Raw genomic sequence first — 20,255 nt, forward strand, 5'->3', positions numbered from 1 at the left:
TGGTGAATCGTCATAGTGCATCAGCTGAGATATGAAACAGCTGTCCTGCTGCATGAGTCCCCCCTCCATCCAGAGTATAATCAAGGCACCTGCATATTAATAGGCTGAATGATGCCAACTGACCCATATTTCCTCTGCCGGTTCAGGGAGCACATAAAAGAAGACTGGTACCAACAATGGCTCCACTGTTGCTACAGTGATGTCATCAGCTGTCAGTGAATTGACCTTTTCCCTCCAGCTCTCATTAATACGCTGACATTCAAATTCAGTCAGTGGGACATATGGTAAATGGAAGCAACTCATTTAACTGCACTATCAGTGTATTGTTGTGGCATGGTCAGTCATTAATTTAACTGATGTCAGCTTTAATTCCTGAGAGGACGACTAGGTGTACATAAGCTCCAATGCTATAGTTAAATGTTTCAGGGCACACAAAGCTTCACCAGTTTTACTCATGAAGTTCAGTTGACTTGTCAGCTGTGTCTGTTGAGGCGGTTTTCCAAACTCCCCATTGAGTAGCATTATGGGAGGTGCAGTATTCAGCATTTATGGAACTAGAGCCACATTAGGGACCAAACGTTTGGGCATATCAGTGTCTGCTGCTTCAGTTTGCCAACACAAAATAACGAGATTCCTAAATGACCAATCTCCTGGCAACATTTCTTATGGAACTTTTTTTTTTTTTTTTAACTCGTCGAATAATAATCCATGTGTTCGCTTTGGGCCCAATCGCCCAAGCACAGATATCTCTGGTAGAGCTGTCCTACAGATAAATGATGGCTACCTCTTTGTAGATAATTTCTTAATTAGATATTTAAAGTCAGGAGGACCCAGAGGAAATGTTCCATTTTAGAACTGTGTCAGAGAAATCTTATAAAAAAAAAAAAAAAAAAAGCAACTTTTGTACTTTTCAGCACAAGTACGTACATTTTGGCTGAGTAATATTTAGATCAGTCCTTCCCAAACAGGAGTAGTTGTACACAAGGAGGTCCTTCTGCAGTTAGTGGGAGTAGAAAGGTTCTGGAGTAACTTCAAAAAGATAAGATATTTTGATTTGTTAAATCTCAGTAGGAGGAGAATGAACACAATTTAAAAAGGGTTGTACTTTAGTGAGGCTGCTGGTATTTTATTTTGACACATTAACCAATTATCTTCCTCTAGAAAATAAACATAGTTTGCTAAAAAAAAAATTATGGGTTGAATCATTCAGCTTTCACCACAAGAGACCCAACTGCAGACCTACAAGTAAAAACCGGGGAAAGATACATACGTGGCCTAAATGTTGAAAAATCCAGGGGGACGAGGGACAATAGCAGCATTTATACTAAACTAATGGTGTTTAGTAACTTCTTGAATAACAGAAGTTTAAAAGAACACATTTATGACATGATGAGGTGATAAAAGGATACTTGATCTCATTTTGTCGGACAGCAGAGGCACATCAGACAAAATTGATTGGAAACTAGAGGTTTAAATTGCATGATATAATCTGCACTGTAGGATGTGATTTAGGATATTATACTCATTTTTCCATCCTTTGTTGCAGAATTTTAACTCTTCACATTTTCAAGGTTCAGTGGCAGTAATCTGCTAATTCAGAGCAATTACATTTGCACTTGTAGATCTTGTAGAAGTCCAGATTTTAAACAACATTTAAAAGTTTCTATAATTTATTTGCTCTCTCTCTTTTTAATTTGTGTGTTTTATGTTTTATTGTAAATCAGTGTAGTATTAATTGGGTAGAGAACTGGCCTCCACAGCCCGGACAGGAAGTGCTGATGGTCCCAAAGGTCAAAAAGAAATTGGGTCCTGTTAGTTTGTGGGTGTATCTCCGAAGGGAGAGGGGAGGAAAGGGGTGTGTGTGTGTGTGTGTGAGAGGGTGGGTGGTATGGAGAGAGGCAGAGGAGGGGAGGAGCGAGATTTAAGCGAGACAGCAGTTGGGAGGTGTTTTTGTGCATTGTGTGAAATGTGATCATGTCCTGGAGCGCTTCGACAGCTGGGAAGTTCCCCTTCTCCTGGCGTCCAGCTGGGAATACTGACAGACACTGGGGCTGCGGTCCGTACACTTCCCTGGTTAACCCTTCATGTGCTGCTGTTGTGCAGGAGCCATAAATAACAACACTGAAACACCTTGTAACTTAAGTCACATTTATTGATTTTAGCCAGTATGACTACCCTTACACAGACATACCTCTCAACTAGAAAACAAACTAAACACTTTCATAGGGTTAGTTCAGCAGTAGTACATCAGACTTTAACTCTTCTTTTAATTCCCCCCCCCCATTTTTTTTTGTTTTTAACCCTGACAAGTTTACGTGTTTGTTTTCAATTCTGTGTAAAGGTCCCATGACTGAGAAACATGCATATGACATTTAGCTGTAATCAATATGCCACTAATCATAATGCACATTATTGATAAGAATACAGTACTGCATGACAATTCAAATAAATACCAACATACAGGTGAATTCGTTATTTTATATAAAGATATCAAACTCTCATTATGGATCAATACTGGAACACAATATGACAATATAAAGTTTGCACAGCTAATTTTATTATCACAATGCTATCGCTTCCAGCAAACAGAAAACCTTTTCTCTCTTATTTTTTAATGTAACACAGTATCTGAATTGCACTTTTAGTTTTTAGCTTCTCTTCCATATTGGTAACTTTAACGCCTCAACAAACAAGCATTGGCTAAAATGGCACTATTCAAGCTTGTTGATGCAAAATGTTGTTTTCTGTTTCCTGAAAACACAATGCTTAAAAGATGATGTAAAAAAGATTCAAGAATACAAAAAAACAAAAAAGAAACCAAACAAATTGGACAAAAAGAAAGATAAAATGCGCTCTCTGCACATTTTTTTCAACAATACTATTGATATCACATTACCTTCACCAAACAAAGCTAGAGATACGTAGGTGTTTCCAATAGTACACTGATCTACCCCAAAACATTACAGATGCTTGGAGCATTTTGTTCAATAACAGGAGGCCAAAGGGATTTCTTTTGGTTCCCAAAGTTTGATAAAAAAACAACAACCTTTTCTTAATACCCCTGAATTTATTGAATGGATCACTGACCTGCAGAATTCAATACAATTTCTGTTTTATTGAGCTAATTTTAAAACTATTATCTCACTCATGCAGAAAGGGGGAAATTCCCTTTGCGCTTATTGCTGCTCACAGTCATTTTGAAAACCCCAAGTCCTCACCTGTATAAAAAAAAAAAATAGAAACATAAAATACTCGTCTAAGATTCTCCCTTGAAACAATGAAAGGCACTACTGGTCAGAAACGAAGAACTAAACAAACAGAAAACACTAACCCCCTCCCGACGCTTGCAGGGAGAGAGCCATGGCCCGAACTACACCTTCCTCAGTGACGGCTTGTCTTCTTTCGAGTCTTTGATTCTTTTCATCCTAAACGGTGTACCAAGATTTGGCACGATAAACGAAGAGAGAATGAAACAATTCCAATTTGGAATTTAATTGTTGCCCTTGCAGAGAATTCTGAAAGTCAGTGATCTCGTTTCAGTGGAACGCTCTCGGTAAGAAGCTAAGAAAAAGAGCATATCATGTCACTCAAATTTTTCCCGAAACACAACTTACCTATTGGAGTCAGAGCGTTGTCAAGTTTCATTGTGTAAATTTTGAACTATTCCTAGGAATAATAAATACATGAAAAAACCCCAGAATTTGATCACCCTGGATTTTTTTGTATAGAACATGGCAGTAGAACAAACATAAAATAAAACCCAACAGCATAACATATGATGTAACAAAACAAATTAAGGATGATTACTTGATGGATAAAATCTTGAGGACAGAGTCATAATAGTACATTTGTGGTTTGTGAAGCCCTTACCAGAGTAAATAGTATCTTTCTTGTAAATTCAGGAGGACGTATGATCCTATAGTCTTACAACCTATACTGGATTACTCACAAACCATAGTACTACCATGCTTTCCTATAGGTTAATAATAGTATGTTATAATCCTATATAATAAAAGTGCACAGATTAAGAAAACAATAAACAAAACAAAAAAAAGATGAAAACAAACAAAACAGCTTGTTGATTTACACTGAGAAACAACCACATGTCCGCTGGCTTCTTATTGGTGAGTTAGAGTGGCCAATCAAAATCTCTGGTTCATTGGACTTGTGAGAAATTGGCTTCCAGCAGCAGCATGCAAAAATGAGGCCAAGTGTCTTTCTAATATGCATCATATTTTAGTGTTCAAGAGCAAAAAGGAAGGATTTAAAAATCTGTGTTTTACAATAGGCATTTTTTTACTCATGATTGTTTTTTTTGTGTGTGTCTTGACATCCAAATAGCCTACAGCGATAAATCTTTTTGCCGAACTCAATCAGTTGCGAGAATGGACCTTTTGCTGGTACCTCGTCATCCGCGCAGAATTACTGTAATTACTGCAAAATGGAGAAACAAACAAATAATCAGCATCGTTAGTATTTTACTTGGTCAAGGTCAGCAGCTGAGTCCACAGACGGACGGGAGATGCTGGCTGTAGTTAGTCAAAGCAACAGAAGGCAATGTTAGCAGGTTTAAGCCAACCGATGTTACGGCAGGAGCTTTTTTCGTTATGTTTGCGAGGAGCCGATATTGAAAGCACATTCGCCACAAGTTTGCCCGCAGGTGCAGTTAGGAAGCCAACGACTCACGAGTACCATGACTTTTCATTCACAGGAGAGAGATGAAGCCACATCCCAACACCCAGTTCAAAGGAGATGGGTCTTTCTCATATGTCATGCAAGTTAATGAAAAATGGTTTGTGTTTTTGGACATGCAGGCTTACGTATAAATCAGAAACAAGATGCGTCGTGTGAAGTCAAACTTAGAGGTGACGTGGGAGGGGCCTGCAGGCAGAGGTAGGAGGAGATTTTTAGGTGTATTGACACCAGATAATCCAGACATTGATTTCAATCTAGATGGAGCGAAGTGGGGAGTCTAGTCACAATCACATCCTGGGTTCTATCTACTGCTCAGTGAATCCACAGAGGCTATACAAGGGAAAGGGTTAGAGGCTCTACTAATTTAAATCAATGTCCTCTGGTCGACTGAGCAACCGGTCTTTAGCTTTTGTTCCTCCAAATATCACCAGGACTTTCTCCCTCGGGAAGATCCTGGACTCATTTCTCCACAGTATCAAGAGTCAGCTCTCAGCCAGGCATCTGGCTTTCTTCACCAGCATGTTTGGCTTTCTTATCTCCTCTCTCAGGAGCTGGTTTTCACAACAGGAGTAGTTCTCCCTCCTCTACTCCCCAAACCTTTTTCTCCGTCAGCGCAAAACTGATAGAAACAGAATAATATCACACTTGTAAGTTAAGTGAATCTCAAACATAAGTGTGACTGACCTCTGGGGAGGTTGTTTTTTTTTTTCTTCCTTTTTTCCTAATGTGTACAATAGCCTTGTCTCCATGCTGTGTGCTGTGGCTTATGGATGCACACTCAAGCAGGGTTGACCGCTGACATTGTTCCATTTCAAGACGAATAAATGCTCATTCTGTTTCGAAGGAAGGAATACTGTAGTAAGATCCTGCAAGATTAGAACCTGAACATGATCACATTAAGAATATAGAGGTTAATATATAGCTTAGTAGAAAATTGTATAAATCTTGCAGGATTTCCTCACATCAACCCTGCTTTTAGCATCATAAAGCTATTGTGTCTATGATCCACAAACAGTATATGGATTTATTAAACACAAGCCCCACTTATATTTTTCCTATTTGCGTAATACTAGCTTGCAAAGGGATTAAAGCTATTGTCAATACTAAAACAGTACATTTGCTTTGTCCTCACACACCAAACAACAACAAAAAAAGAAATGAGAGGCCCTCCATTTGCAATGGGTAAAAACAAGAGTACACATGAGGGCCCCTCACTTCAACACTGAGATATACACAGGCAAAAATCGGACACACAGCGTATGCAAGGACGTTACCTGACATAAATATTCAGAGGGCAATTTTTCCCCACAATTCCTCATTCTAGTTAAAGGGTGAGTGGTGATGCTGGGGGAGCAAGTTGCTGACAATCTACAAGAGAGAAGGTCGACTGAGGAACAAGACACAGATTAGAAACATAAGGAAAGAGCTTTCAGCCACATAACCACGCAGAAGTTTCTTTGAGAGCTCTCAGCAAATCTCCCAGAAACAGAGCGGGGAGACGGAGGACGTGGAGAGAGAAGGAAAAGAACAGCGTTAGCTCAAGCTGAGACACGAGGACAGGGCTTTACATCAACAGACAGATAAATATAATACGTGTTTGGGTCGACAGGCACTTTTGCCGAGTGGTCGGTTGCTTTTGTTTGCAGATTTATTATCCAGATGCATTAACCTTTATTGATTTGTGCTCTTCTAGGATTTGCTCCATATTTAAAAAAAAAAAAAATCTTCTTTGATCAAAACTATATTGTATCTCTGTTCACAGTAATCATTATATCCATGTTTAATATTTTTAAGAAGTAGGAACCTGAGGCACCTATGCTGAAGTGCACTTAATTTAGTTGTGGAGATCGAGTTGTCTAACTTTCTTTCCTTCTTGTAATATGGCTATAAAAGAATCCATCACAACATAACGGGTCACATGGAACAGATAGCCCTCCTGTACTTCACCAGACACCAATTAACTCCTCTTTTACAATGTAGAGCCCTGTAGTACACGAGTTCGTCTTGTACCGCACTCCTGACGACAGAAAAAAAACAAAAAAAACAAAACAGTTAAAAAAGCTTAAAAGCATTTTCAGCTGCAAAGCCATGCGATTCTACTGACCCTACTGTATTGGTGTGCTAGCATCACAGCTTTAAAATGATCCTGAAAATAAACACCTGTGGTCACAGGTGCTCCTTTTCTGCCCAAACATTTCCATCATAAAAACCATCAACCCACTTCAGAGTTTTTCAATTTCTGTGTAGAATAATACGCTCCCCTAGCAAGAAAGCAGAGGGAGCTTGCATATTTTAATTCATTATTCTTATTGTAAACATTTATAAGCGACTTGATTAGAAAGTGGGCTGCCGGACACAGGTCAGTCCTGGGGGACCAGGACGGAGAGGCAAGAGAGAAAAGGGAGCTTTTCTTCTTTTTTTTTTTCCAAAGGAGCACCAATGCCAACAGACAAGCCAAAGAAGAGAGGATGTCATATTTAGTCACAAGACTATCAGAGTGACATCATCTTTACAAGTCTCCACCCCAACAATGTGTTAATGTTACCAGGCAAGCCACTCAGGGGGCCAGAACGAACAAGCACAGAAGCTTCCACCTTTTACATCAGACGTACAGCACCATGACAGCGGAAAGAATAGACACTCCATAATATCCACAAAACCCCCAATAAAACCAGGGCCCTATAATCCACATGCTGTATATGTCTACTACAGTCCAAACGTCTAGTGCACACTGTACATACATCTGCATTCCCCTAAGCGTTTACACTAGCACACATGAGCAGCCGGTTAGTCACACAGCAGTCCCTAGAGGAGCGCAGGCTGGCCAGGGAGCTAAGCGAGCGAGTGGGGCTCTTTAACACTAAGACAGGGAGGGTTCGGCCCCCTCCGCTCTGTACACAGCAGTCCCAATGCGGACGTCTCAGCCGCTTCAGTCGCAGTAGATTTTGTACTTCTCGCTGCAGAAGACCACGGGACCTCCCAGAATGCCGTTGGGCATGGCATTGTTGAGCTCTGGTAGGCCGGAGCCAGAGCAGGTGAGACTCTGACTTACGTGGGGGCTGCTGGTGATGCTGCTGGTGATGCTGCTGGTGATGCTGCTGGCCACCTTGCTGCGAGCCTTGGACCGGCTGCCGTTGCCTCCCCGGCGGATCTGCTCGTGGTCAAACTCCAGGTCTTCCAGGCGCTGTGTCAGGGCCAGCTTCTGCTGGATGGCCATCCGCAGCAGAGAGTTCAGGGTCTTCTTTTCATCCTCTGCTGCAGCCAGCTGCCTCTGCATCTCATCCAGCTGGGTAACATACTCGTCACAACTGCAAGAGACACACAGACAGAGAAAACAGAGAAGTCAGGTGCATGTTTATTCATTTTAAACTGGAACTGAAGAATATCAGCAAGAGGTTTTCCTGTCATACCACAAGGGGGCACTGCTTCAGTCTGAATGGAGAAAATACTTAGCTGGATCTTTATAATACTTGCATTAAATTGCCAAACTACAACACTATATAATTAACCCTAATGTCTGAGATACTGACACCAGCACTGATGTAGAAGGAAACCAGTAAAAGACAAGCACTGTCATCATGACCTTTCCCCTGATCACGCAGTGGTTTCTGCCGCCACCAGGTGGAACCATTGGGCCACAAAGTACAAGCCTGGAAGACTGGTAACTCCTGCATTATGACTTCATCAACTATTTCTGTCCCATTCACCAAATTCCACCAACTTACATCCTTTGACCCACACTGTCAGTCAATTGTGAAGACATTTGGTAAGATTCAGCGACAAACTCCGACCACAGCTGCCATCATCTTTTAAACGGAACACTAAATCCTCGCTTTTTTGTGACAAGTGCGACAGGATATCATTAACATTAATGGACAGGTTTAAATATCTGAGCACAGTTTACAGTTTCTTCAAATAATATACGAGTGTATGTGCGGCGGATGTTAAGAATAGATCACATACACAAAGGCTGAAAGCATTAACCTCAGGGTCACTGAGAAGATCCTTTCTGCGTCACCTGAGGAACAGGCAGAGGAGGGGAATCACAGGGGAGAAAAATGAAGATGGAGCAGAGAGGCCTGTGGCTCATTGCTTCAAGCTGTAGCTGTTCACACCTAATCTCCAGTTTTCCAGTTGGAGAGAGACATCGTCACTTCTGTCCATCCCCTCCATCTCCCATCATAGTGTGAAATAGCACAAGATATGAAGCCTGTCGACCAACTGATCAGTGGGTGCTGCACTGCGGCATTATCACCTGTCTCCCACTGCCCATGCATGTGTGCGCATGTCTAAGGCTGGACAGGTAGAAAAACTGGGTCACCCGGCAGGATTTTGAGGTGGTGGTTCATATCTCTGCTCTCCATCTGCTGCTGCCGTGCTCCTGGTTCATTTTAATGCTTTTTTCCTTTGCCGGCCCATTTTGTCCATTTTCATTACCCATCTCTCTCTCTCTCTCTCTCTCACTCATTCATCTTTCAATCACATCCTCTCTGCTGGATCTTATCTTTCAAGCCCCATCACTTCCTTGCCGTCTCCATCTGTCTGCCTGCATCAGTCCCTTTCTTTCTCCTTATCTTGCTCATTTCTACTTTCTGGGTTGCTGACAAAGCAATTTGAGTGAGAATCTTTGGTAATGATGGGCACCCCTCTATGAAGGGAGGGGTTGGTTAGTAAGTAGCCTCATCTTTCAACTGTACAGCACCAAAACTGTTCAGATAGAATTAACTAGTAGCCTCGTCCTACTCTCTTTTATGTATCTGATATTTGGGCATTTATTTTATATGGGAACACCCCAATCTGTGGTTATAGTACAACTCTTTTAGCCTTTGAATCCACAAGCATGAGGAAATCTTACTCATGTCATGTTGTTCATATACTCTATCTAACAATTTTCCCAGTAAGGTTATAAGATCTGGTCTTGTTTGTTCAGTGGTTAAAGACTGCTTGAAGCAGCTGCACTGTAGAAAAAAAAATTCTCTGACAGTCATAAAATCGTATTTTCTGAAACCAAGAATCTTCCAGTGGGTTGAGATTCTTCCGTTTTTTCCAGCCAGAATAAAGGTTTGTTTTTTTAATAATCTCTAGATTCAAGAGTGTGAAATCACTATTTCAATATTTCACTATTTGTGATTAGTTTAATTACTCAAACTTGGGAAAAACTTCAAAGCACAAATAAAAATTTCTCACACCATCTGAAAAATATTATCATGTTTTCAGAAAAATAAGCTTCGAAGGCAGAATCTGAGACCCAAACTCCTCTTCAGCAATCAGCCGCAAATGTTTTTGCTGTGTGGCGCTGCACGTGGTTATGGGCCATGTGAACCCTGGCTAGGCCAGACCACCATACAAACATAAACCATGCCCTACCCTCTTGTGTATGCAGTTTGATTCCCTGTGGGACACACACCCAGACAATGGGGATCAGTGCTACTTCATTAAACCCAGTATGAGATGGGGAGACAACCCAAGAGGGGACAGGGGGTCGGTGCGGCCTTCACAGTTCAGTCACTCTTACATGGGGGTTAGAGGCTGTGTGAATTTTCCCGGGAAAAAAAGAAAGTAGTCTATTCTTGGGACTGTCTGTGTGTGTGTGTGTGTGTGTGGGGGGGGGGGGGGGGGTATCTTGTGTTGTGGCACAATGGCAGAGGGGGGCCGGGAGGAGGCTGCAGGCCTTTTGGAGGATGAAGAGTCATCATATTCACAACTTTAACAAACAAACACTTTTAGCTGCAACTTGCTGTGCCGATGTATAAATGGATCGTAATCCATATTGTCTCCACAGCACAAACGCAACCTCCTCAGCTGTGTTGTTGTCTGGAGCTTGATTGGTCATGGTGGGATGGATATCACACACAGAGAGCATGCAGGAGGAGGTAAGACCAGTATGAAATAAAGAATAGAGCTAACAACAGAATATAGAGCATGTCCAGGCATGTCTTAGGAATGTTAGAGGCAGGAGTTTCCTGTGAACATGACACCAGACTGTGCAGCTGGAGAGGCACATGCACACACAGAAAGAGCGAGAAGTGAGAAGCAAGCGCGCGACACGCGCGCGCACACACACACACACACACACACACACACACAAAACATTGAACCCCGTCTCTCTTTCATTAAATTTCCACAAGGCGAATAAACTCAAGTAACTCTAATCTTTAAGAGAAGCACAGACTGCAGCATAAGATCACACAAAAGGTCAAACAGAAACCAACACATTCTCTCAATTCCACCCATCTCTCTTCCTCTTTATAAAAGACTACACATCATTTGTATTTGAGAGTTTTTCATGCTCAGAAATCCAACTTTACACACTCTGTCAGAGCAGTGATTACCATGAAAAAAAGACAGTCAAATTAGGTTCCTGTAGTGGGCTTTAACTGAAAGCCTGCTCCTTCCTCTCTTTCTTTTCCAGATGACTAGAGAACCGGGTGTTTGGCGGTGAGGAAGGATGGAAGGGGGACGGGGAATACAAAGGGGGGGTGGGGGGGGGAGTGTGGGAAAACCTCGCTCAGGAAAGTCCCCCAGCCTCTCAAAGAGTTCCCCTGACCCAGCGCTGTGCAGTATGGGACCAAATTTACATATCAATACTTGAATCCCATAAACATACTGAATGTAACTCATGTATAGGCTCCAGAAACGTGGTGGACTACTGGGGACGGGGGTTCAAGAACACCAGCATTAATGGAGGTGTGCTTTGGGAACATGGAGGACAACACATGCGCTGCTGCTGATGGTAAACAGGAAGCTGTAAGGTGTTAGAAACAGGCTAAGAGGCCTCAGAAATAGAGGCTTAAAGAATCAAATATGCAAATATGATCTCACACCTAACAAAGTAAAGTGATACAACTCATGGGCCACTCAAGGGTCATAATAGTATCATTAACGGGTGTAAGGCCTGGTTCCTTATTAACCCCGGTTGCCTTTGGTCATAATAGTTCAGAATTACCTGTATGCCAAACCTTTCAGACAACACACACATACACACTCATATTTGCAGACAGACGAGTTTTCCACCTGTTACTAATTGATTAGACACTGCAGGTATATGGAGTTACTTCAGCAAGTGCACTTCAGGGGTAGATATTGAATTACTATATAAATGGGAGATGCTGAGCTGCCCACACACTCCCTGCAGCCTAACCTTCACACACACACACACACACACACACACACACACACACACACACACACCTCTTATTCCTGCGCTCCTCCTTCTGCACAGCTTGAGAGCTCTGCTGTGGATTGCAAAGGAGTCTTAAAATTAAATACTGTCTCAGCATCGCCATCGGGACCATAGTTAATATTTACGGAGAAAGTTGGAATCATCATCTTTAAAAAATACAGAGGAAAAAAAACACTCATAAAGTGAGTTGTCTATGCGGCATCACTAACATCACTTCTAAATGTGCCGTCAAGTGCTCATAGAAGTGCACAATCGATTATTTTCTTAAATCAAGTATCTACCCCCCCACACACACACACGCGCACAAAAAAATAAATAAACAACAAGCAGTGTGTGGTGTGTGTGAGCATTATCTCCACTATGTGTGGAGGGGTGAATGTGTAATCCAGACCAAACTGAGGTGGGATTATGGACAGAACCTTTGGCCGGCTTCTCTACGGAATCAGGAAAGATTAGTAAGTGTGTCGGCCTATCTGATACACACACACACACACACACACACACACACACACACACACACACACACACACACACACACACATTTAGTCACTGGTTAAAAACAATGCTTTAGTGACATATTTAAGTGATACCCAGATTAGATACCTTCTGTTCACCATTTTCAGTATCAGTACAAATAGCATGCCTTCCTGCCATGAATGAAACAAACAATAGCCTCCTTAAAAATGTCATGTTACAATAATACCACAGAGACATAGCCAACATATGGTAAACATGGATTATATTATGACAATAATCCGATCTCTATTTTAACTGGTTATTGTGTGTATGGCCTTTATGTGCACCTGTCTACTGTGTTACTACTCTCTCTGAAACTGCAGCCCTCTACAGCAGCGTAGCTCAATGGCACACTGTGGGACTCATGCCAGTCCATTAGGGTAAAGAACATAGACTGCTTACGTGGCCAAGTCCTTTTGAGATACCAACGGGGTAGACATTTTGTGAGGTTAGAGTGACATGTCAGATAAATGCTTGTGTCCCTGATGTGAGTCAGAGACGGCAGAATGTAAATAAGTAAAGCATATTTTTCCACTGTGCAGTGGATGGTGTACGTCTTACCGTGTGGCAAACATAGCTCGGAGAGAGGAGAAGGTGGCGGCGTCCTCCTTCAGAGCTTTGAGCTCATTCCTCAGTTTCATCATGGTCTCGGTCACCATGGCCTTTTCATTCTCGTACTTGCTCTTCAGATTGGCCAAAGCAACTTCAGCTGTCTGTGGGCGGACAAGGAGAACAAAGGGGTCAGAGCAGCTGGAAGGAGATGGGGGTGTATTTCCTGTGCCAAGAAGTCTACCTCTGCTAATATGGACCATATGACCTATTTTTTCCCATCACACCAAAGTCATTAAGGTAGACCTGTTTTTGGCTGCTAATGTTCACTGCTGTTGATAGAGCTGTGTGGCTTTCACGTCTGTGGTGTCACTGAGTCGCCACACATATTTTACAAGGGCTACCAGAGCAACTGCATACACAATCTGCCTCTGAGATGTGGTTCTTTGTGTATGCAGGGCTGTTCTTATATCCTCACCACACAGATACTGAGGGCAGCTGACAACATACCGCTGCTGTCTCCACCAGCGTTTGTTACAGATCTTATCTGCGAAGCATTTGCCGCAACAGCTGAATAGACCTGAAATAGCTCCCTCTTCCTCTGTTTCTGTCTTTCAAGGAAACCTATCAAATGATCGGTAGTGATACCAAGGTAGTTGAATACTGTATAAGATCAACGAACCTGCTTGTTGGCCTTGAGGACAGTCCGCAGAGTAGCAATCTGTTCCCGCTTGGTGCTGAGCAGGGATTTCAGTTTGAGGATCTCCTCCATACAGGCTTCTTTGTCCTTGTCAGCCATAGTGCCGAGCTCCAGAGAGGCGACCCTCTGGCGCGACAGCTCCGTCGTGCGGTCCACAGCCAGCTGCAGGTGCTTGATCTGGTCTCTGATGATGGCCACCAGATTGTAGATGTTCATGGGCTCGCGTCGGTGGTCAGACACAGGAGAAGGCAGGGAGGAGACGGGTGAAGGGGCTCCGTCGCTGATGTCGGTCTTACCGGGCTCGGGGAAGAGGCCCTTGGTGAGCAGGATGGGAGAGCGGCGGCCTCGGCCCTCTGGGCTGCTCCGGCCACCCTTACCTTCTTTGTAGAAGTCAAGCATGACACGGTTGGGAGTCTCGTTGTTGCACATGCAGACGTGGTTGTAGAGGGTGGCCAGTTCTTCACTGAAGGTGACCAGCTCGTCCTGTGCCACACTAAGACTACCTTGGGACTCGCCTGCCACGTCGCTTAGCTGAAGACACATAGAAAGGAGTTAATTATTTTTTTTTTGTCTTGTCAAGAGAGCAATGGGCAAAATGACAGGTTCTCAAAAATAATCACCAGCTATTTATCAGAATGACAACATCAATAGGACATCTTACCTTGCGCAGCTCCTTTTCTAGTTTAGCCTTCTCTACTCTCTCTGTATGACTTGTCTTCTCCAAAGTGGACAGTTTCACTCCCAGTGTTGTCACGTCGTTCTCCAGACGGGTGCGCTCCTCTTCGTAACGGGACTGACAGGCCTGGTATTCTGTTTTCAGAGTCTTCAGTTCCTCCTTCAGCTCTCCAGCCTCCGACACAGCAACCTAGAAAAGCAAGATAATGCGTTGAGTGTAAATGAAGCCTAAATGTATTGAAAGACATTTGACTTTTAGCTTGACCTAAATATTTAAAGAATAATCTGACATTTTGTGCTGCTCACATCTTCTAGAAGTCAATTACCTTGTACTTGCACTCCAGGATCTCGGGTCCGTTGATGTCCACCTCGTAGTAGTCTCCGTCTTCATGGCTATCACGTTCTTTCTCGTTGTCCAAGGCAGACTGGCGCTCCTTGCTGGCTTGGAGCTTGCGGATGGCGTTGAGGTTTTCTGTGAGGCGGCTGACCTTCTCCTGATGCTCGCACAGAGCACCGTTTGCCTGCTCTAGCTGTTTCTGGGAGTCCTGGAGGGTGGACAGCAGGTTGACCTTCTCACGCTCCATCTGAGAAAAATGTAGAGACAAAATAAGTGATCAAACATGGGCTTTTCACACTTGTGTAATTTATAGCATTTTTGGGTAACCTGATGATGTGAAAGATTCCTGCAGATCAAATTAAATCGGTGGATTATCTGTCATGTGGTAACCCAACCCACTATCGGGCATGTGGCGCTAAAGTATGTGAAGGCATATTGCCCACTAGCCCAGCATCAGAGTAGGATGACCTTGGCAGTTTGCTGGATTCACTTCAGCTCAGCACTGGCAGAAACCTTGGGTGGGTCGTTTTACACACATGCACACAGCTGTGCCTGTACGAGCGCGCTGAGCTATTTCAGAAGCTGATCTGTAAATAATATCAAAGTGTCTTGGTCATGTTTATCTGCATACATTATTTATTAGAGCATAATACATCATGAAGAATAATTTTAATAAGACAGGGCATGCTTAATTAAGATGGCTTGTCATGTTGAACAACAGGCCACTCCGGCATTTCTTTATATCACCTGACACATTAAACAAATATTTAAGACTTACTAAGATATGGTTGACACTCGTAATTTTGAATATCTACAAGTGGAAGTTATGTGTCGCAAAATAATGTGTGATATGACTGAAATTTGAAAGAGGGCTCATGGACAGTCAAACCACATCACTGGCTGTCATTTAGAATCCATAATAAATGTTGTTAGATTTCCCAGGACTAATAAAGTGATATCTAAAGGATTATGTTCAAATAGAGTCCAATAGAATAAAAGAATGAGGTAGGAGAGTAAATTTGGCTAAAGGATTAAAACAGTTTTTTCCCCTGCTCTGATTCCTGCCAGGAATCTTTGGAATGACCTGTCAAGAGGCTTTCGCAGGCAGCATGACATGCTGCTGGGTCATGTCAAACATGGGATTTTGCCACAGTCTGACAATTTTTCCATCACAATGCTCAGCCCGAGTCGCCTCTGTAGGATAGCTCTGAGGTGGCTTCACGTTCAACATTAATCAGGAAACCATGTTTATGTTTGATTGAAGGGGCAGGGAAAAAAAAACAACCTGTAATCCCTTAGTCCTCAAAACAATCACTGTCCACAGGTTTCTGGTACTTTCTGGTAACCATGGTACCCAATCAGGCATGGCCTTGGGCTCATGGGGTGATGAGCAAGCAGATGGCAGGTTCTCCGGTGCCACCGCCCGCTGTCTCGACGGTCCAGCGGAGCCTGAAGGGTGTGTGGGTCTCCCCGGATTAATTTTGCTGTAAGGGGATTTAGATCCCTGCAGCAGACTGGGGCAGGATACAGCCAAATTACTGCTCTGTGAGACAAACCTTTAACTCAACTAAATCTACACTCAGTTGCCATTTTATTAGGTACATCAAGTTAAACCTAATGCAGTCTATTTCAAATGTTCTGCAATGAATCGTAGCTTGACAGTTGTAATAGTTCGTTTTTGTTAATGCTGACATTTTGATTTAGTTTTATGATTATTTTGGAGGATATAACTTTATAACATTATACAGAAAGAGGTTTCTGGTATTTAGCATGCGCTCATACATGCGGTGGACAAAATAATAGTAAGATGTAACGAGACCTGCCGAGTACGGATGGTTATTTTTGCCTGAAAATAGACAACAAACAGAAACAATGTTCTCATGTTGGAAAACACAAACCTGCATCAGCTGCTGTTTGAGCTTCTGGATCTCCGAGATGTTAAGTTCGCTCAGCAGGTCGTCGACGAGGCTGGGCGCAGGACGGAACAGCTCTTCCTTCTTGGGTATGGAGATGCGATTGTCGTCGGCGATGGCGTTGGCCAGTTTGGTGAAGCCATTCTCATATTCATGGAGAGCCTCATCGTTGTTGGGTTCAGTGGCAGCGTCGTCGCTGAACTTGAGACCATCCAGAGAAATGCTCAGAGGGCTGAAGGGACAGTGTGGAAACAGTGTGTCATTTAGTGTTTTTTTCATAGTGTATGCTGAAGTATGTAAGTGCCTTTGTGTGTTCTATTTACCTGTGGTACAGAGAGTCTCCAATGCTCACGTAGTGGGAGAGCTCTTTCCTCATTGAAGCTTTCAGCTCACGCTCCGTCTTGATGGTTTCCAGAGCCTCACCCAGCTGACGTTCAGCGATCTCTTTTAGACGGATAGCATCCTCCAACTGGCTGTTAAGGAACTGAGTGTCCTCCTCTAGACGACGGATCTCATGCTTCAAACCCTCAAACTCCACCTGGGAGGAGAGGGAACCACTCTTATGAGTTTTGGATTCACAGAGAAATACATATACATACTAACTAGATGCAACTCAGCTGTTCTTTATGCATGCAGATGTGAAAAGTGGAATTTTTCTTTCAGCTCATTTGAATAAACCCAGACAGTGTTTTGTACCATGAAGTGTTAAAATCTCAGGTCTTATGAATGATAGCAGCTGCTGAGTTGATCAAACACTTCCACAACTAAATGGCAGCTCAAGGCATTTGAAAAAAGCAAACATAGGTTTCTTCTTACCTCTTTACTGTAACATAGGATGTTTTTAATATCGTAATTAAATCTGAATATTAAAGCACTAATGCTTCTTTTGAAAGGAGACAGACTGAGAGCTTGTGTGTGCGAGATGGAGCTCCTGCAGGGCTACTAAGATGCAGCATACAGGACGTGTGTTGATAAAAGCCTTAGGAACCCAGGTACCAGTTTAATTAAGCCTAACTGAAGAGGCAGGATGATGATAACTTGCAGTGTAGGCAAATTTACCAAGAAGGGGGATGTTCAGCTCTAAATCCCCTTACCCATCCCTCTTCATTTTGAGACTATAATCCCACCACTCTCCTCATTTACATGGCTGAGTACTTTGCACATGCTCATCCTCACCTGACTCTGTTTGAGCACAGACACTTGCTTCTGCAGCGAGATGTTCTCCTCTTCCAGCTCGGTGTAGTCCTGCAGCAGACGACTCTCCCGGAACTTGTACTCCTTGATGTCATCACGCAGCTGATTCCTCTGCAGCTCCACCATCTGGCTGCTCTGTTAGGCCAACACGAAGTGGACAGAGGGAGAAGAGGAAGAGCTGTCAGCGACCACTATCCCAATCCTGTTTGACTGAGTGTGAGACGGATGGCGATTGATTGGATGTTGTTGCTTTAGTGTAACTGTTTGTGTCACGTTGGTTATTTAACACTCTAAATCTTGCCTGGTATAAAAAGGACTCCCATCTGGCCACTCCAAACATGCGTGTATGTGTGTACGTCTGTTTGTGTGCGAGAGGGAGGTGCCAGGTGTCTCTCTGGGCAGTGGGCCACAAGTGTGCTCGCCTGCCAGTTCTGTATGCACCAAAGCATTGAAGCCTACTTATCGCTCTCTTGACAGGCATTCAATGGCCAGGAAGCTCTGTAATGGTCTAATTTTCTAAAGAGGAGGGTCATTAGGTTCAATTATCTGTACAGGAGGACACAAGGATCAATCAGTACAAGTGAGGAAAGTGCAGAAACAAGAAATGCCTGAATTTCCTTTTTTAAACCATTTCTGGACTTTACTATATTTAAATGAGCCAAGAGTGTGAGATAGTGAAGAAATACTGATACACGTAATGCAGAAAAGAAATGATGTTACTTGCAGTCACTACAAGAAAGCACTGTGTTCCTAATATACTGTAAGTGCAGTTCGATCTTTCTTGCTGTTCAGGAAAGGCCTCATTAATTACATAAAGGTTGGAGAGGTAGAAGACATGCCCTTCCCCCACTTGTAGACACAGACATAAACTAAAAGCCATAAGGATCCGATCAGCTCTACTGAGACACCTGTGCCCTTACTGGCTCCTGTAATGCCCTGTCCGTCCTTTTTTGCAGAGGTTCCACTGCTGTTGGCTTATTCCAACACAGAGAAACCCTGCAGGACATTTAGGTGAGGGACATCTTAGCTGTCGGCTGAAGAAAGGGGATACTCAGTGAAGGAGGGTGTGACTCTCACCCTTTTTGAACTGAATAAGTGAACATGGGTGAGTATGTAATGTGAGAATGGCGGTGCAAACATGAAACGGGTCTCAGAAGTGTCTGGAAGTTGACCATGAAGGTTCGCGTGTGCAAGCGAGCATGTAGGTGTGTATTTGATGCAAAGTCCACACACACAACTAGCGTTGTTATCACCTGCGAGTAAGAGAAGAATAGCAGTCTCTATGTTTAGAATTTGCATGTGTGTGTGTGTGTGTTTGTGGTTATGCATGATGTGTGATGCGTGTCTTTCCTCTCTGGAGAGTTTGCACAGATGACCTGACAACCAGAGGGATAATTAGCCTCCAAATCCGTTGCCAGGTGGCCCCTTCCTCACACGCTGTCACCATGTGGCCACATCACAACCCCTGCTCTCAGATCAGGTAAACGCAGGAAGTCACTCCACAGAGGTTTTCACTGCAGATTTTCTTTTATCAGCATCGCCTTGAGACTGAATACACATCAGCGACATTCCTAATTAAAACAGAGTGAAGTAAAAAGCTGGTGTTGACAGGATATCCTGACGGCTAGAAACACTTTCTAATAACTACAAGGTCGATGGTTTGATAACTTTCACTGTCATGCCCTCATCAAAGGCAATGACCAGGCCACATACAGTTCATAACTAACCATAGCACTACTACACAGTAATACGCTTTAGTAATAAACAATAATAAATCCGCTAGAAAACATCTTAATATGAATCAGGAGACTTTTACGCAACAAAAAACAATTTGTTTCTGCAAATTTTTCTGTAATTGGAATTTCCTCACTTATTATTTTGCTTACTGAGAAAGGAATGATAATCCCTGCTGATGAAGAGTACACACTCCCTGTTTGCTCTGTGTAATAATTAATCAGTATGTGCAGAGATAAGTTGAGGCTGACATTTTAAGGAGCATTAATATTCATTGGGGTTTTGCGCATGTCTAATGAGCGTGGGTGTTTGCTATGCGAAAGCCTTGCTGTCTACGCATTACTAAATAATGCATGAGTTTACAATACACATCAGCCCTACCTCTGAGCTTCTATATAGCTTCTATCCTGACTTCTGAAAAAGAGCTGAATTAAAGAAAAATGAAAAAAAGAGCTGGAGGCATTCAAAGCACTAATAGATTCAGATACTCTTGTTTTGGGGCTATCAAACAACAAACACAATTAATGAATAAAGACTGTGAACACAATCTCAGCGAGAAGAATAATAATAACAAGAATAATCTCTTTATGTTTAACTCAAAGGAGCTCAGCCAGCTGTTCAGGTCTCTTTCGGATCAGGGTCATGTTCCTCAGCTGGAGGGGCAGTGCCGTTTGGGCCAGATGAATACAGGCCATCACTGAACCTGATTAGGATCCCACTCCAATCTGATTAAAATGCATACCTGGGTCTTGACCTTTC

General features: G+C 42.9%; 1 protein-coding gene across 1 annotated transcript in view; it reads right to left on the reverse strand.

The window, feature by feature from the left end:
- Positions 1–2,131: 2,131 nt before the first annotated feature.
- The window catches only part of LOC138192584 (protein bicaudal D homolog 2-like), a 42,503-nt gene continuing 24,379 nt past the window's right edge, over positions 2,132–20,255 (reverse strand). Inside the window, exons 3-10 of the mRNA XM_069140067.1 lie at positions 17,745–17,897; positions 16,892–17,106; positions 16,554–16,800; positions 14,645–14,902; positions 14,305–14,508; positions 13,626–14,174; positions 12,956–13,107; positions 2,132–8,003 (exon numbers count right to left, since the gene is read on the reverse strand). Coding sequence (XP_068996168.1) covers positions 7,625–8,003; positions 12,956–13,107; positions 13,626–14,174; positions 14,305–14,508; positions 14,645–14,902; positions 16,554–16,800; positions 16,892–17,106; positions 17,745–17,897 — 2,157 coding nt within the window. The 3' untranslated portion in view covers positions 2,132–7,624. The remainder of the gene's footprint in view (positions 8,004–12,955; positions 13,108–13,625; positions 14,175–14,304; positions 14,509–14,644; positions 14,903–16,553; positions 16,801–16,891; positions 17,107–17,744; positions 17,898–20,255) is intronic.

This window comes from Embiotoca jacksoni, unplaced genomic scaffold (assembly GCF_022577435.1).
Source record: "Embiotoca jacksoni isolate LCO1_2020_lvr unplaced genomic scaffold, fEmbJac1.0.p SCAF_9, whole genome shotgun sequence".
In the NCBI taxonomy this organism is placed as follows: Eukaryota; Metazoa; Chordata; class Actinopteri; family Embiotocidae; genus Embiotoca; species Embiotoca jacksoni.